The 17,469-nt window shown below is 29.3% G+C and overlaps 4 protein-coding genes across 8 annotated transcripts in view; 1 reads left to right on the forward strand and 3 right to left on the reverse strand.

Moving 5' to 3' along the window:
* LOC146533637 (oxidative stress-induced growth inhibitor 1-like) overlaps positions 1-7,289 on the reverse strand; it is a 33,870-nt gene extending 26,581 nt beyond the window's left edge. The window contains exon 1 of the mRNA XM_085193922.1: positions 7,048-7,289. The gene's annotated coding sequence lies outside the window, so the exon portion shown is untranslated. The remainder of the gene's footprint in view (positions 1-7,047) is intronic.
* Positions 7,290-7,665: 376 nt separating this feature from the next.
* LOC146533638 (ubiquitin-conjugating enzyme E2 T-like) lies at positions 7,666-11,922 on the forward strand. Its single transcript, XM_085193928.1, has 3 exons — positions 7,666-8,115; positions 8,604-8,826; positions 11,381-11,922. Exons 1-3 carry the CDS (start codon positions 7,863-7,865, stop codon positions 11,412-11,414), a joined length of 510 nt encoding a protein of 169 aa, XP_085050054.1. The 5' UTR covers positions 7,666-7,862; the 3' UTR covers positions 11,415-11,922.
* LOC146533639 (kxDL motif-containing protein CG10681) lies at positions 9,869-15,140 on the reverse strand. 5 transcript variants are annotated; one of them, XM_085193926.1, is made up of 4 exons: positions 14,992-15,140; positions 13,743-13,845; positions 12,821-12,994; positions 9,869-12,405 (listed from the first exon to the last, which is right to left on the reverse strand). In XM_085193926.1, exons 2-4 carry the CDS (start codon positions 13,790-13,792, stop codon positions 12,114-12,116), a joined length of 516 nt encoding a protein of 171 aa, XP_085050052.1. In that variant the 5' UTR covers positions 13,793-13,845; positions 14,992-15,140; the 3' UTR covers positions 9,869-12,113. The 5 variants fall into 5 exon arrangements, with proteins under 5 accessions (XP_085050052.1, XP_085050051.1, XP_085050050.1 ...); XM_085193925.1 differs by having other exon boundaries at positions 13,743-13,834; positions 14,992-15,118; XM_085193924.1 differs by having other exon boundaries at positions 14,985-15,027.
* Positions 15,141-15,627: 487 nt separating this feature from the next.
* Positions 15,628-16,728, reverse strand: LOC146533640 (uncharacterized). The gene has a single exon (XM_085194681.1). The coding sequence runs from the start codon at positions 16,726-16,728 to the stop codon at positions 15,628-15,630; it is 1,101 nt and encodes a 366-aa protein (XP_085050807.1).
* Positions 16,729-17,469: the final 741 nt, after the last annotated feature.

The raw sequence follows: 17,469 nt of genomic DNA on the forward strand, positions 1-17,469 counted from the left end.
TTAGTTCATTTCAATAATTCAGATAATTTTTTCTAATAATGTGTATCTACTTATTATTCTTTTTGATTATTTGAGCTTATATTTTCTTACTAATTCTATTGAGAATTGAAAATAATTTCATGAATATATTTAATAAATATTCTTATAGTTGAAGCAGGCGTAGCCGCGTCCGGGTCCACTAGTAATTCATATAATTTAAATTTTCAGTCTAGTCGATAAAAAGTGAGATCAGTGAAGTCGATAAAAAATATTTTTTTTATAGCAATTTAGTCAAACATTTTTTTTTAAAATGGTACCTATAACTTGTTTTATTTATAAGCCGATTGATATAAAATAAACAGCAAAATATTAAAAGAAATCAAAATACAATAGTGAAACCTGTAATTAAATCGGTTAAGCCGTTTCTGAGATTATAGTGACCAAACACACAGACAAACAGAAAATAATCATTGTTTTTTTTTTCTATTACATTATTAAATATCACCAATAACATTTTTTTTTATCTTCCATGTACAGACACCGTTTCGTTACAATTTTATTATAAGTATAGATACAGATTTTAATGAATTAAATGGATATCGTGTTAAACTTGACATTAATAGTAACGAGGTCACCATATGTCTTATGTATGCTTGAATATGGTAATAATTAGACAACGTCATAGTCATGTTCAAATAAAAACGACGCCATAACTACGCAGTTGACTTATGAATAACTAAACGAGAAGGTAGTAGGTTCAATTTGAGGGAATATTATTTACTCGGCTTATTCTACCTATTTAACGAAAATATTAAAGGCCAAGTTGGAAGAGAATGAAGAAAATTCTTTTAATGTGTATTTCACCTAGCAGGCAAACCAACAGCGCCGTGTTAAGCGAGATAGAAAATGTAAAAATAATTATAAATATAAAAATTCACTGAGTGGGAATAGAACCTATAGTCATCACATAGTATGGTATGCTTACAGGTAGATTTAAGATATTTGTTATGTTTTAATTTTGCCAACGAACTAAAACCAAATAATATCTTTAGAGGATTAATGATTAAGAAATTACATATTTACCTTTGGATAGCTTAATGAGATATAGATAGTACTTAGTTATCTTTTTACAATATGTCTTACAATCTGAATAAGATTACTATTAACAGTATTATACAACAGCAAAGGTGTACAATTTCAAACACGTCCATTTTATCTTTTTTAAATTTTGTAATAACATTTTATAAGCTTAGAGCTAGATATACAATTTACTTATTGTATTAGCTAAGTTTGCATGTTATGTTAAATTTTCTTTGCGAATCGATATAAGAAAAAAACACGTTACTTATACATACTGAAAAAAAATATTGTAGACGCTCGAAAGCGTAAATACTAAGTAGATAACTATAAGCAAATAATATTCAAATCCAACAATATAATATGTAGATATTTTAATTCGCAAACCAGCTATTTAAGATATTAATCGTGGTTTTTTTTTAATGAACGGTCTGCGAAAAATATCTTAACTGGGTAACTAACTAAATAAGATTCAAACTCAATACCATTGCGTGCTATTAATTATATTCTAATATGCCATGGCGGTACCGGCAATATATGAGACCATTGTTTAATAACCATACGTATATTATAAATTCGAAAGTAACTCTGCCTGTCTGTCTGTCTTTTACGCAATCAGGGCCAAACCGCTAATTTAATTGTGATAAGATACTCATATAAAGATACTTGAGGGTCTCGGGATGAACATAGGATACTTTTTTTTCTCATATTTGTAATATTTTCGACATATACCAATATATTAAAATATTTATTAATTTGACATGCAATTTATTCCGCCATGTTAATGACAACCGTCGCTATGCGACCGTTGCTAAGCAACGATTTGCAAAGTTTGTTGTTAGAAAACGTTACCCAAAATGAGCTTGCTTAACGCAGCTCTCTATTGAAAACTGAAAATTATTTCATAAATATATTTAATAAATATTCGTATAGTTCAAGCGGGAGTAGCCGCGTTCGGGTCCACTAGTTTTTATATAAAATTAGATATCATGTTATATATTATACACACATTACATAATAAAGCTTTTGTGAACTAAAGAATCTCAAAACATACATTTGTTATTAAATTGGCGACTCGCCATATTGTGCAAGTTATTGTTGTTAGAGCATGCCATATTGAATCTTAAAACTCTAATTTTAAAGGCGAAAAATCCGTCAATCCGCTGAATATAAACATTACGTTCTGTGTAATCGATTAGTTCATATTTCAGAATCGATACTAACCATAGATTAAAGCACTTCATTAATCAATATGATAGATGCGCAGAAAGTGGAGAAAAAAAATTGTCACTGGGGTCTCTTCGCACCGCACATGACAGGGCAGGCAGAGCGAACCTGGGAACCTAGTGTTAAGGCACTCTGTTCCCATTAGGATCATTTCATTTTCCGTTTCCTACTTTCCGGCCTATTCTACAGGCATGTTGTTTGCCGTGATGAGCGGCAGAACTTAACGCCTGGCTTTGCCTCGATATATTGCCCCCAGGGGAAATCGAGTGCACAACCATGGCTTTTAAAGTCATACTCTTGTGCCACTGCATCACTATCATCTCCAAATAATAGAAGGTGCTTTAAATGTATTTATTCATCTAGCTGGTTGTAGTTGGACACTGCGGTCAACTTAGGTCTAACTCCAAGAAAATAATAACTATAAACAGAAGTTATCGACATCCCATTGTTTTATTGTTACATAAGACTCACATAGATCAACAATAATGTAGGTACCGACCATATAAAATTCTACTGCTGAACAAGAATAATAAACAATTCAATATTAAATTATACAGCTGAAAACATAGTTATATGTAATCGGGCAGAGTGAATTTAGTGTTAAGACACTCCGTTCTGCACTTCTTCTAGTTTCTTTGTCCTAAACAATATAAACATTATATGTATTCCTAAAATTACATACAAAAAGTTCATATATTGATTTTTGGATACCGCTTTTTGGATACCGTCCAAGTGCTCTAGGAAATTAAGCATACACATCCCTCCTCGAAATACGGTGGTTAAAACTTTTCTTATTAAAGTTACGGTTGGTCTACTGTATGTAACCATATAAGTATATATATGTTAGTCACTATATGTAGAAATAGGTTCTTCTTTTATATCATACCTACTTAGCTTCGACGTTAGAAGGCGTCTAATACCAGCTAGCTTCCTTCCTTCTGCATTTGACGGGGTAAGCCAGGAGAATCAGTTTTACAAACTTTCCGCCCAATTTTCAAAACATTGCGTGTTGAAAGGCGGAATTGATCTCCGTCTTTATTTTGTAACTAGAGCGATGAAATGGAACTCATTCCCCCGAATGGGAACGAACCTACAACCATCGTGTTTATTGTCAGACGCTATGCCGCTGCGCCACTACAGCCTGTCTTCATTTGTTAAAGTCCTCTATAAAAGTGTTATAAATATAAATCTACGTAATAAGAAAAATATTTAACCTCATATATTCACTATTGCAGAATATTATGCAACATTTGATAATACGTAGGTATAGTACGGTCGACGTGTTGTGGCCGCCCTGAAGTTAAGTTTTCTGAACTTTTGTGTATTGTATACTCGGGGAGAAATAAACAAAAGTAAGAAAATTCCTAACAACAAATATGCGCATCCATCTAAAGTTAATTTCAGGGCGGCCACTACTTGTAGACCGTACTATATATCAGCATTTATAGTACTTGAGCACTTAAAGTGAGTGACTTGCAGTTCTATTTAAGTAAATCTCAATAACACTTATGTACGTAGATCGTTTAATTATATTTCTTATTTCCTGACATATTGTAATTAAATTTGTAATTGTTTTTTTTAAAGATATGGTATAACTATAGTACATATTCTAACTTAATTTAACATATTAAAAAAAAGTTTTTTTTAAATATATATATCTATATATATTTTATTGTTTTGATCTTTAATTTCAACTCGACTTTTTTGCCTACTTCTATCAGAGAAACAGGAAATGTTAGTGTTAAGACATCCCATGCCGCGCTTATAGTCACATGCTTATGCCACAGCGCAGTGACGGTATGTATTAGGTGTCTATTTATTCTGACGTAAAAGCTATATTAGTTTCATTAAAATCCGTTCAATATTTTTTTGCGTGAAAGTTGAATGCCTCCAGAATTCGGCAGAAAGTGGGGAACAGAGTGTTTTAACACTAGGTTCTCTCTGCCTACCCTGTTGTGTGCGGGATACAGCGTTAAGGTAATTTTTAAAATTTTTTAATGGAATATCTTTCGTTCGTAAGTTTCAATATATCTTTGTCAAATAAAAAACTGTGAAACATCACCTTGCAATTTTCTATAATTTTTTGTCACGAAATGCCTTATTGTGATTTATTTATAAAATATATATTAGATTAGATATACTAATGAAAATGAATGTTTTTCTAGTACAATGTATTTACATATTTGAGTATTTCTGCATCGCAAGCGGTAAAAGTGACAAGATGGCGTTTATAATTATTGTTATTTCGTAATTTAAGGCTAACTTAGGATTAAATCGTAATGGTATATAAATGGAATGTAGCTTTCATATTAAACAAAAAAGGTAAATCCGACCAGTAGTTCCCGAGATTTAGTTCTTAGCGTTTAAACAAACAAACAAACTCTCCCGTTTTATTATATTAATATAGATAAAAATATAGTTTTTATTATCTTATCGGTTTCTTATTATTAAGATTTATTTTTAACTTTGTAGAATGAGATAGCCTTTAACCACATTTAATACGACCATGGGCGTAAGAATGGGGGAAGCCGGGTGGCCCGTGCCAAAACCAGCACAATCTGGTTCCCACTACAGAATTTTTAACAAAAAAATCGTGCTGTAAATTAAAAAAAGACTTTCACAAAAAAGTATAATTTCAAATTTCAAGTTCAGGAAAAATACGGGTCGACCGTACTTTACATTGATTTTGATCATCGTCAACTATGTTGTATAAGAAAATTTAAAAAATAATTTTAAAATTAGACTTGGTAAAATATTTTTGTAATATTTTTTTACATATTTTTTAAGAGTATGTCAACCCTATATCAGAAAGTAGACATCAGTGGCAGGTCCGATTTAACCGCCAAGGTGAAAGATATGACGACAAACAATTTAGATAAATCCAGTCATTGTAATAAAACATTTAATTTGCAAAAATAAGTTATCAGATTTTTAAATCTTCTTATTTTTGGATGGTGTTTATCTTTGTAAAATTTAATCTGTGACTAATTTTAAATTATAAGCAGATTAGAATGAGAGTTATTTAAATGTACTGGATGATTGAAATAAAAAAAGAGACATGAAGTTTATTGTAAATTGTAAAGTCCATAAAATTAAATTTTAAATTAGATTACAAATGTGAATAGATTATTATAAGACAAGGTATAGGCACAATTAGTTCTGTTAACAAAGCATGTATGACTTGGATGCCATAATGAAAGTAAGTAATTATTATTTAATTACCTAGACACCTAGTTCTAAATCTCAGCCTACTACTACATAATACAGGAGAAATAAAATGTTCAAGCATATCTATATCACAAAATATACAAATAAACAATAAACATATAAAATTCCAAAAACTTTTAATTTATACTACTCTTATAAAGCTTAAGTCTGTTTGTTTATTTTTGTGTCGGATAGTCTATTTACTAAGGAAGGTTATTCATCATGTTGTTGTTGTGTCATGCACATCTTTAAATTACTTGATGATGGGGGAAAAGCCAGTAACTTTATAAAAGTACAGAAAAAATTATATAATAACATTTACCGCAGACATGTAATCAATATTACAATATTTGTTATTCATTTGTTTCATAAAACCTGATATCATAATATTACTTTTAAAACAATTGATACTGTGCTTATGTAATACAATTGAGAGTTTATAAAATATTAACATGATCTAACATTATACAGATTATAAAAGGTTCATTACTCATTAGGAGTGTCTTAACACTAGGTTTCTTTGGTTACTCTGTTATATTGATGAAGTTAAAAAAACACAAAAAAAATGTTTTCCACCAAAATACACTTTTTATTCTTTAAAACTCAAAAAACAAATATTGATGTAATTTTTCAATAATAGAGTGATTTTGGCAAAGCTACAAGAGGAACACTACTTTTGGTAATACAGAATAATTGATTCATGAGTTCAAATAGCATTTTTATTAAATTGTGTAAAATAATATTTAAAAATAATAGATTTCGATCCAATAAAAAATAAGTAGTTTTAAATAAATTGCAACCAGTAATTTTTTTAAATATTTTATACTTGAATACTATAATAGTAATAGTTTTTTATAAAAGGCTATTTCAATTCAACTATAATAGTAATAATTTTATAAATATATATTGCAAAGTTTTCATTCATCATTCTTATTAGATTCTTATATATTGTATTTCAACAATTAAAATGACAAATATTTTTTTTATAAAGTGTTAGAGAGAGTTGTTAAGATTTGTATTTTTAAATATAGCAAAAGTCTTAAACACTTAAAAAATAATGACAAAAAAACAAAAAAAAAAATTGCTTAACAACATTATGCTACCTCATATTAAGATCTTTAATGAAATATAAATAAAATGTAATATTGAATAAAAAAAATTGCACACCATAAAACACGTTTATATGACTAGTCACACTTAATGCAACCAAAAAAGAAACCAATGACGTTGAAAAAGTAAGACTAGTATACGAAACGGGAGGAAAACCGGCTTATACACCGAAAGGTGTAATATTTAGTTACTAAAGATATAATGTATTATACCTACAATGTAAAATTTAACTAACCATATATTTTGGTTACTTTTTATACATATTAACTTAAACTATAATTATTATAATATGCGGCAAGAGACTTGCGGACTTAACAACGTGGAGTGATCGATTAGTCTGAAGTTTTGGGATGAACGTAATTTATAAATATAACTTAAATGATTTATGAAATGACATAGTAAATTTGAATCTTAATTTAAATATTTTATGTAAGAAATATAACTCACCCAATATTAATAACACTGATGAAGTAAAATCGAGAAATAAAATTACTATTTTGTTTTATCCGTGTAACCGTCGATTTACGTGCACTATTAGAGCAATTTCGCGATTTATTTAAATTAAAAGTGATTGTAGAATGTACTAGAATACGTATTTCATTCAACGACCTTACCGCTGTGCTATTTTATCTTTTTCTCAGTACATAACACAGTATCGACGGCACCTTGTAAATATTCGAACTTGATACTTAGCTCATATTGCAACTAATGTCAATAGCGCCACTTTCGTTTTATGACATTTGCTGTATCGTTTATAAATTTTTTGTAAGACATGTTCGTAAGTTTTATTATTTGTAAACAATATTTAGTTATATAGTAAATTTAATTTAAAATGAAATAAATCAGTATGAAACAGGTGTTAAAAAAATATCTGTCAGCTTAATGACATGTATAGTCAAATAATAATTGCTTTGTTAATTTTATAACTATACGATAAAAATAAATAGCAAATTAAATGAATAATAAATAAAATCAACATGCAACATGTATTAAAAAATCGTATTTAGTCTAGATTGCATAGACTAGATCTAGACCGAAAGCCTAGTTTTCTTTGTCTATTTAAATTTTGTATGATTTGACAGTTAGAAGCAAATTGTAAAGTTGAGTAAATGTGTTCTGTGCATCTACTAGGATAGAAGTCATAGAACAGAGTATTATAAAACTTTATTTATATTATACTGTGTCAAATTCAAAGTTATTCTTTACAGTTTGCTTTCCCCTCTTCCTACATTTACCAAACTATAATCAACACAAAGGAAGTCATGTCTAGTGCGCGTACTTACCGTTTGTTACGTGAAATTAAAGGCCTAGAGACTCAGCCCCCTTGGGGTATTACATGCAAGCCAGACACAGAAGCAGGATTCGATATACTACACGTTAAATTATGTGGACCAAAAAGCTCTCCGTATGAAGGAGGTGTGTTTGAACTCATTATAAATGTACCAGAGAGATATCCTTTCGAGCCCCCGGTAGTAAAATTTGTTACACCTGTCTACCATCCCAACATTGATAAAGGTAATTATGTTGGTTTTTTCGCTTGAACGTTTAAATAAACGTCTACTATGCACTATCTGGTATAATGTATCTTTGTTTATCTAACCAGGAATTGTTGTTCACTGTTATCTTTCTAGGCCATTTTGTCTATTCATCTTGTTTACATCTATTAAGTTACATAAAACGCAATAAAACATAAATGTATTTATCTCTTCAATATTTCACTGATATGAGTACAATTTAAAAAGAACAAGTTGAATAATAATAATTGGACACTATTGTGGCAGCTACATGTTTGTTTAAAAAATTATGATTTTTGTTGGGAAATTATGATTTTCACTTTATACTTTATTTAGCTTACAGTAAAGTTTATTAATAAGTTTGAGTTTCCCACACAATTTGTCTTAGACAATCAACATATCTCCGAAAGAGATATTCAGATAATCTACACTTGTATAGTATGTCAATAAATACATATATGTATATGATAATCTTTCTTTCTATTACAGCTGGCCGTATCTGTATGAACATGTTAAAAATGCCCCCTAAAGGATCATGGCTCCCTACTATCACAATTGAAACACTTCTCATATCTGTACAAGCTTTGCTGTCTTCACCTAATCCCGACGACCCTCTTATGATGGACTTGGCTTATGAATATAAGTATGATATAACAAAGTTTTTAGATAATGCCAAAAAACACACAGAAAAGTATGCAACTCTGTCTTTAAGGTGAATATAATATTAAAATTGGCTCTCAATTGATCTCTTTAAATACTAAATTATCAAAATTTTTATAAATATATCTATATATATATACTTTAAATAACAGTTTTCTCATAATATTACACATACATCATTAGTTTGATTGTGATGAAAGTCAATTAACGATGTATGATAAATTTGCAGACACAGAAACAAGATGAATTACAAAAACAATATAATTTTAACTAAAAACCATAGTTACAAAAATCATATTAAATTTTACTTAGGATTATGATCTTATAGAGACAAATTGTTTTTGTTTTTAATTTCCAATGTTATAATAAGTAAATATTGGCAAAATTTATTCTTTATTAGGTAAATAATACTCTCTTTAAATTAATTTAAACCCACTATCTTCACAATGGATTATCTTAGATATCAATGTTGTAAATGAATTGTTATAGATACTTAAAATAAGTAGCACTGATAGGGAGGCACTTAAAGATTTTGTTTTTATATCTTATATAAAATAGATATATCTTATTTGATAGCAATACTTTAAAATAAGATAAGTTTTTTAAAAACATATTTTAATTTATAGAGTTTAAATGTCTGTCTTCTAAAAGTGGTGCCATTTAAAACATATGTAAGAACAAAAACTTTACTATTTTAACTAAAAGTTTATTTTAAAAGATGATCACTTATGGCTGTTATTGTAAATATAACATTGGCATTAAAATTTGATTATGAAACTTGTGTTTCTTTTACTTAAATATAATCTCTTTGTCTCACCCACATAGTAAGATTAATATACAAAAATAGTTTTAAGTTGTAATATAGTGATATAATATGCACTTAAGTAATTCACTTAAGGAATGTTTGCAAACATTGCATTTAATTTTATTCTGTAGTTTTTTTGTTTGTTCTGTAGGTGTTTGTCTATCTTGCTAAAATGCAGGAATATTTTAAGAACCATATGACAATGTTACTATAAAAAATATGACCTCATATTTGTCATATGCTCATTAATATTTTAATTATTTAGGATTTTTTTAAATAAAAATAAATGTAGTTAATAAGATATTTATTCATAAATCTTTACAAATACTGAGTTCTCTGTGCCTTTGAGCATTATTTGACTAGTTCTAGGAATGGAAAACATGTTATTTCATTATTTTATGTTAAGCCTATTACTTAAGCTAATTATATAAACAAATTAAATAAAACATAAAAGGCATAATTAATTTATAAACCACACTTAGGTGATATTAAAAAAAATGATTTTAATTATAACCACAGTTATATTATGAAAAATATTAATTATATTAGTTCTTTTATTTTGCTAAAGCTTTGCTAGCTTTATATATTGTCACTTAGGAAGCAATGTCCATAGTAATTATGAGTATAAAATGACTGAAAAGTGAGGAAAGAATCTCAAAAATAGTTTAGTAGGTTTGTGGAACAAGTCCTTTACAAAAATTGCACTAAACTTTTAATTTGGTTAATACAAATTAAATAAATTGAATTAAATTAAATAGTGACTGTTATCATTACAAAATGCAGGGAACCACCAGATATTATGTTATATCTATCACATCTTGTTATGTCTCAATTTGGTAACTTCAAAGGACAAAAAGTTTAATAAAATGACACTGGAAAACACAAGTGGCGAATTAGGCTAGGATTATCCAAACATAGGACCTTAAGATACTTGTGGGAATCATTCAGTGACTTTTGTGAAATGGCATCTGTAGCACCCGTCCAAGGACTTTGGTGGACTGGGAGAAACTAGTGGAAATATCAAAGAACAAACCTTAAAAATCTCAAATAATCTACAGGTGGCACTCAATTGAAACGCCAACACTTGGACTTTGGAAACTTCCAGTAACAGGTTGGAAGCTTTTAGTGATAAAGTCAAGAATCAAACCATGGGCAGGCCATAGGCATAGGCATCATTCCATCAGACCCTGAAGACTATATTTATATAGTTTTCCCTCTAGAATCTAAATATTGTTTCTTCCAACCACATTTTTCATTATTCAAAGTTTCGAGATATTACGTTGATTTCAAAGATAGATTTTAATAAGTTAATTAACAGAATTCAACGCCGCTCTTTGTTTTGTCACGAGAGTGAAAATAAAAATAGTTGATTTCTTCGACTTAGAATACAATCCATAATCGTCAATGATGCTTAGCAGATGGTGTACCGTTGCGCCACGACGGCCACAACTATATTAAGTATTGCAAATTAATAATTACTTTATTTTTTCATAAAAGTCACGGCTCCTGCTTCTTGTGGTGTCAAGGCTGACTTCATCAGCAACTGCTCTTCATACAAATAAATTACCATTAATTCATGCCATTATTTGCCATCGCCTACACTTTACTATTATTAGATATTTTTATACTATTTTCAGATGGTAAAATGTAGAGGATCGAGAAATAATCACATTCCATATTACATTTTATGTGATTAAATTATTTTGAAAGACCACTAATCTATTTTGATTTTTTTTTTCTATTTTGATTTTGATTTTTGACCAATAATCTATCTATTATCTAATCAATTTTGTAATTTCAGGTGGCTGTCGTTATCAGAGAGTATGAATGAATAAGCACAGCAGCATTTTCGGAATTACGTTTTGTAAGAAAATATCTTGGCTTCGGCTAAAAACAAATTGCACGTCCATAAGACAGTTGACGGAAGGTGGAAAAAGAATGATCCTACGGAGTTTCCAACTACCGACTTCTTTTAGAGATATGAATCTAGGAAGTATTGTATATTGTGAGACTATGTATAATTAAAGGGACTTAATAAACTTTGGAGCATAATATTTCTCATTGAGTTAACATTACATTATTTTTACAGTTGAATTCTTATTTTATTGAAAAAATAGGTTTTTTTCCTATACATAATTAGGATGAAAACGAAAATATTTTTGTAATAAACTTTAACTGAATGAGATTTAAACAAACAACGATCACATAAATAATGTCAAGCAAATAAAGATTGCGCCAAAACATTGTCTTTGGAATGTATATGAAATAAATATTTTAATTCTATGCAGTTAAAATATATACTGTTTATAAATTGATTGATTTACAATAAATATTTGCATTTTATTGATTTTGTTTCTATTTAAACTATATTGTTTGTAATTCAAATTATTTTTAAGATATTGTTATGTGGTGAAAATTAACACTGCACTTTGTTTTAGCAGAGGAAATGAAAATAATTCTATATCTGTGCCACATCCATATTATAATTTTTTCCGAATTTCAAGCAAAACAAAAAAAACCGTAATAAGAAACATTCAACCAGTATCAGTGCTGCTCTCATCACCCGAACTCGCACTTTCAGTTTCAGACGAACTACTAGTTTTAACTTTCAACATTCTAGAACTTTCTCCTTTATCTTCCTCAGCTTTTAATTTCTTTTTACAATTCTTTTCCTCGAGACTAGCAGGTTTTAAAGTTTCTGTTGAAACTGTTGAAACCATTTTTGATTCTATTTTGTTTTCTGTCTTAAATTCTTCTTCTTCAATGGGTTTTTTATGATCTACTACTGTAGTTAGTGCTGCTTTGTAGGCTTCTGGGTATTGTGTACTGTAATTTAAATTTAATTATTAAAAATATTTATTAAATATTCAAATAAATAACTTAAGAGGGTGCAGCAGCACAATATCTGTGTTGGGGACAGTGCCCAGTGCCTACTAGGGAAGGTGCAACTGTCTCTCCTAAATTGTGTGGAATGAAAGAGTCTATATAGTTCTACGTAAAATTGTATATTGCATAACAAAAGAAGTCCATCAATAAGATGTAAGTGATAATTGAAGTGGGAATCAAAATTAGAACAAAGCCAATGTATGTGACAATGAGTGGTCTAGTGCTCGCTCTAAAGATGCGCGGACCAATGCCCACATGCAACGTTAGGTGCAATGTTCTCACAGGCTGAATGTAAACACAATAAGAATTATGAATAATATCTTAAATAGATTAACATGTAATGAAATAAATTCACCTAAGTTTAGTCTTTATAGCTCTTATTTTCTTAAATATAAACTCCAAGTCCTTTTTCATATCCAATAACAGTTGAGTGTGTTTCTTAAATTCAACTGATGCAGCTTTCAGTCGACTCGCAGACAATTGGTTACAATTTGTTAGCATTTCTGTTGTTTTTTCAAAGCGTTGTAACCTGGAATTTTATAATAATGTATATAGCATAGTATAAGAAAAAATAGGATGAAAAATATATAAATATTATTTCTTTGAGGCCATAGTGAGACTGTGGCACAGCAACTGACTGTATAAGCGATGGTTGTGAGTCTGATCACTATATTTCCTCAGTGTGGTAGACAAAGGTGGCCGAAAAATGGTTCAGTGCCAAAAATTTAAACAGAAAACTATATAATTTGATAGTAGTTTCTCTTTGTGTATATTGCTATGCTGGATAAACACCTTCATCGCATCTGCTAAAAGTACTGAATGTAACTGATTGCAGATAAAACTGAGAAAAAAAGAAAAAATATATATATATTGTATATATATTGCTGGAAAAAAAACAAAGATAACAAGCCGCCATAGCTACCAAACAGCTGCTGCTACTATAGAAAATATCCCTCAAAATTACTATTTGAAGATCTTTATATAGAAAATAGAAAAAAAACTGAACTGTATTAAATAAATATTTGATATAAGTAATAATTAAAGTACAAACCAAATCAGCAAAAACTTTATTGTATCTCAGTATTTATTGGAATTTATTTCAATAATAATGATATCATTCACAAGTTGATTTTACTTAAAATTATGTTGTAAAATCATGAAACAACAATCATTAATAAAAGTGATATGCTTTCAAAAGTGATTATTTTATTTAGATTTTTAATAATATAAATAATATTATCTGTACGGATGTTTCCAATATTATTTAATATACATACATCGTTTTTTGTGCTCGTATAATAACTTCTACGTCCGTCTGATCAACCATCCCAGCTAAACCCTGCACGAACACCTCAGGAGCTGAATAATTCTGAAAACATTCTATTGAGAAATCACTTTCAGGCGTATCGTTGGCCATTGCCATTTCTCACTTATTTCTATATTTATATTAAATATTAAAATAATTTTAATGTTACTTTTTATATGTTTAATAATTAAGTTAATATATTTATTTATTATTTAAAATGAAAATCATTAAATTCCTCTAAAATACTGGTAACTGTCAATGTCATTGTTTAATTTTTTTATTTATGGCCTTTAGGCGTGTTAGTCTATTACAGTATATTTTGTCATTTATACATAAAATGGAAATAATAGTGTAGATTAGTTAATACGCCTTATAAAACATCTAACCCTGAATAATTAACTTTGGTTAGCTAGCTATACTGTATTTAGCGAGCATTCGGAAAAGTATTTGTTTTGGACAAGTAAATAAGATTTTTTTCTTGTAGTGTCACTTCCTACATGTACGTTTTTCTCTACATAAAGACACTCTACTCTTACTCAAAGCGTTGAAGAGATCTATTTATCTCAAGATCAACAGATCTCTTCTTACGGTTATAAACGCTAGATTTTCTTATATTTTTTACAAACAGTACAAATTGTCACCAGGTAGGTAGTATTTAAATTGATACATCTTCATAATAATATGTATGAATATACTAATATATAAGTACATGATTTGTTTTAATACAACACTACCAAATCGATGGGACAAGAAAAAATAATTAACTATAGACATTCCCTGAGTGGCATTCAATCGCAGATTTTTATCGCAAATGTACACTCTGCACAGTATATCTATTGTGATTAGAGGCATACTTAAGCTAATAAATTAAAATAAAATCAGCTTGACGCTGTATCCCGCACACATGTAAATATACAATAAAATATTGTAAATATGAATTAAATGCTTTTTAATTTATACCTAAGGAGGTAGATTTTAAATTCTAACCATAACATTATTAACATACTTAAATATAACAAAATTATTTTTATTGCAGTATTATTAAAAAGTATGTTGATAATTCGTTAGGATATGAAAAGGCACATCATGGTATTAATTTCGTCACTTGACGCGCAATTTCACGAAATAGGTCCAAAAACAGAGTTTCGTAAAACTAGATTCTCTTTGAATACTCTGCTTACTATAGAAGAAACGGTAATAAATAAAAACATACTTGGTACCTTCATTATGTCGAAGGTGAAGCTAGCAGTGACACTTTCTATCTTTATGAGCACAAGATGCGCGACTACTATTGTTGTTGCTCTTTATTTATGGCGTTCCGAGCGTGCCAATTGCGCGACTACTAACTAATACATTAAACTATACACTATTAGAAGTAGTGACAAATGATACTTTGTTAATCTACCGTCATTATCTATAGTTTTATAATTTCCTTTTATCATCACCCTTGGTCTAACTTTAATTACACATTTGATATTAATTTTAATAAATAAAAATCAATAAAAAATAGTATGTTATACCACCGTTTTTTTAGTTTTTCATAAGTAAGGTTATTATAAATACTGGGATAGCGGGTCAAATAAATTGTTTTAATTACACAATAACCAGTACTTTTATTTTCTATAGAATTTGAATTGTGCGTTATAAAATGAAACGAATGGTAGGTACCTTTTGAACATAAAATAAAAATGAGATTTATTATCATTAATATAATTACAGTTTACCTATATTACTTGATATAATGAAAAAATATAGAAAATTTAATAAAACATATACTTAGTCAAATATTATGACTATTGTTAAGGAAAAGAAAAAAAATAAAATATGAAGTACTTATAGTATGGTTTTACTTATATCTAGGGATTTATTTGGCCCAGCCCTTGCACATCCATTTCAAAGGGCACGCCAAACTGGTTTGGATTGAAGTTTCTCCGCGACAAAACCATTGGTAAAGGTTTTACTTTACTTAATAGTCTCACCCTCTGACGATTAGTGAGAGGAAGTATCTTTTGAGATCTTGACACGATATCTTTATGTGTAACAATTCTATCGTAGTACCGTTTTGGGACTGAAATGTTAAAAGTGTTCAAATTGTGCGGTACAATTCTGCTATTACTGTGTTCACCGAACACAATGTTTGTTATTTGTGGTGCTAGTTCTGCGTTACGTATCAAACTGTACTCATACTTATTTTGTAATCTTTTCAAAAGATGTATTTGTTTTGGCGACAGTAAATCTTCATAGGGCAACAATGATTTCTTATCGAGAGACCGTACAGCACCAAGCAAATTTGTAACTATATCAGTTTTTGTATCTACATAAAATTTAAAGAAGTCCTCGGGGTTAATGCGATTTGAGCTTTTTTCATTTACGTTTTCAATTCTACGTTGCTCTGACCTCGGATAATTTGGGTTTATTCCGTGTGGAAGAAGGCCAAAATTAATGACATACTCATTTTTTGTTAAATCTTGGTAACTTGGAACTGTCTGTTGAAATTCATTTGGATGATAATAATTATTATAAGGTCTCACTAACATATTACTCTGATAATCACTACCGTCGCTGTAATCAGGTTCGTCGCTGTGTCTTACATCAAACCTTTCTGTGTTTATTTGCTTTTTTATTTCTCCAAGGACGTCATCGATGTCATCAGCCAACTTTCGTTCATAAGAACCACACCTGTCGCCTGTACATTTTTTGTCATCTTGCCTTTCAATAAGATCTCTAAGCAGATCCCGTTCTTGATCATTTAGTTGCAAATACATATTTAGGGTTTGGTCGTCGTCAGAAGTGTCCCTATTTATTTCTTGTTGTAAATCATCAAAATCTTTGTATTGCGCTTGGTTCTTTGTGTTTCGATCTTTCAACAAGTTGTTAATATTGAATAAAGTGTCGCTATAAACACTCTGTCCCAATAAACAAATTGCTATAAAAGTAAAAATTAATGTCTGGAACATTTTGCTTACTATTATGGATAGGTACGTTTAATATTGTCCAAATAACATTTCCCTTTGAGAGCTAGCTAAATATAAATTGGGATTCTAACTTACGAGTATATCTTAATTGAATAATGTTAAATTAAGCGTGTAATTGTTTGGAATTATGCATTACATACACACGCGTGAGCATTTGTTACGCTTCTCGTGACGTGGGCAAAAAGTAAATTAGGTAATTTTTGTCTTCATAGTAAAATTTTAATAGGTAATTTTGATATTATTAAAGTGCAATTGACAGTCTCAGATGGTTTGCCATTGTTGAGACATCAATTTTCTTACGAATTGATTATTATTTTTATTGTTTAATGTTTTATGAGGTTCCCTCAGTCAGCTGGCTGTTCAAAGCTCAAAACGTTTGCTTATAATTCTATTTATTCAACACTAAAATTGTAACCCTTATATTGAAAATCGCAACTGTTGAGTTTGTTGCCGGCTCTTCCCTGCATAACTGCCTTTCGAGTCGGTGGTAGCGACAGCGTTTATTGTATAATTCAGAAGCGCAAGAACTTTTGAATAATTAGATAGAAAAAATATAAGTGATAACTTATAAGTGCATATGTCCTTTTTTAAATTGTAGTTTCCGTTGACATACAATTCTGAAATTTGTTCAGAACCCTCGGTATGCGAGTGCGACTCGCATTTGACCGATTTTGTTATTTAGCTTCATATTTATAATTTTATAGAATAATAATATTTTTTATG

This window comes from Heliconius melpomene, chromosome 12 (assembly GCF_056956725.1).
Source record: "Heliconius melpomene rosina isolate 202511_hmr_F chromosome 12, ASM5695672v1, whole genome shotgun sequence".
Taxonomy (NCBI): Eukaryota; Metazoa; Arthropoda; class Insecta; order Lepidoptera; family Nymphalidae; genus Heliconius; species Heliconius melpomene.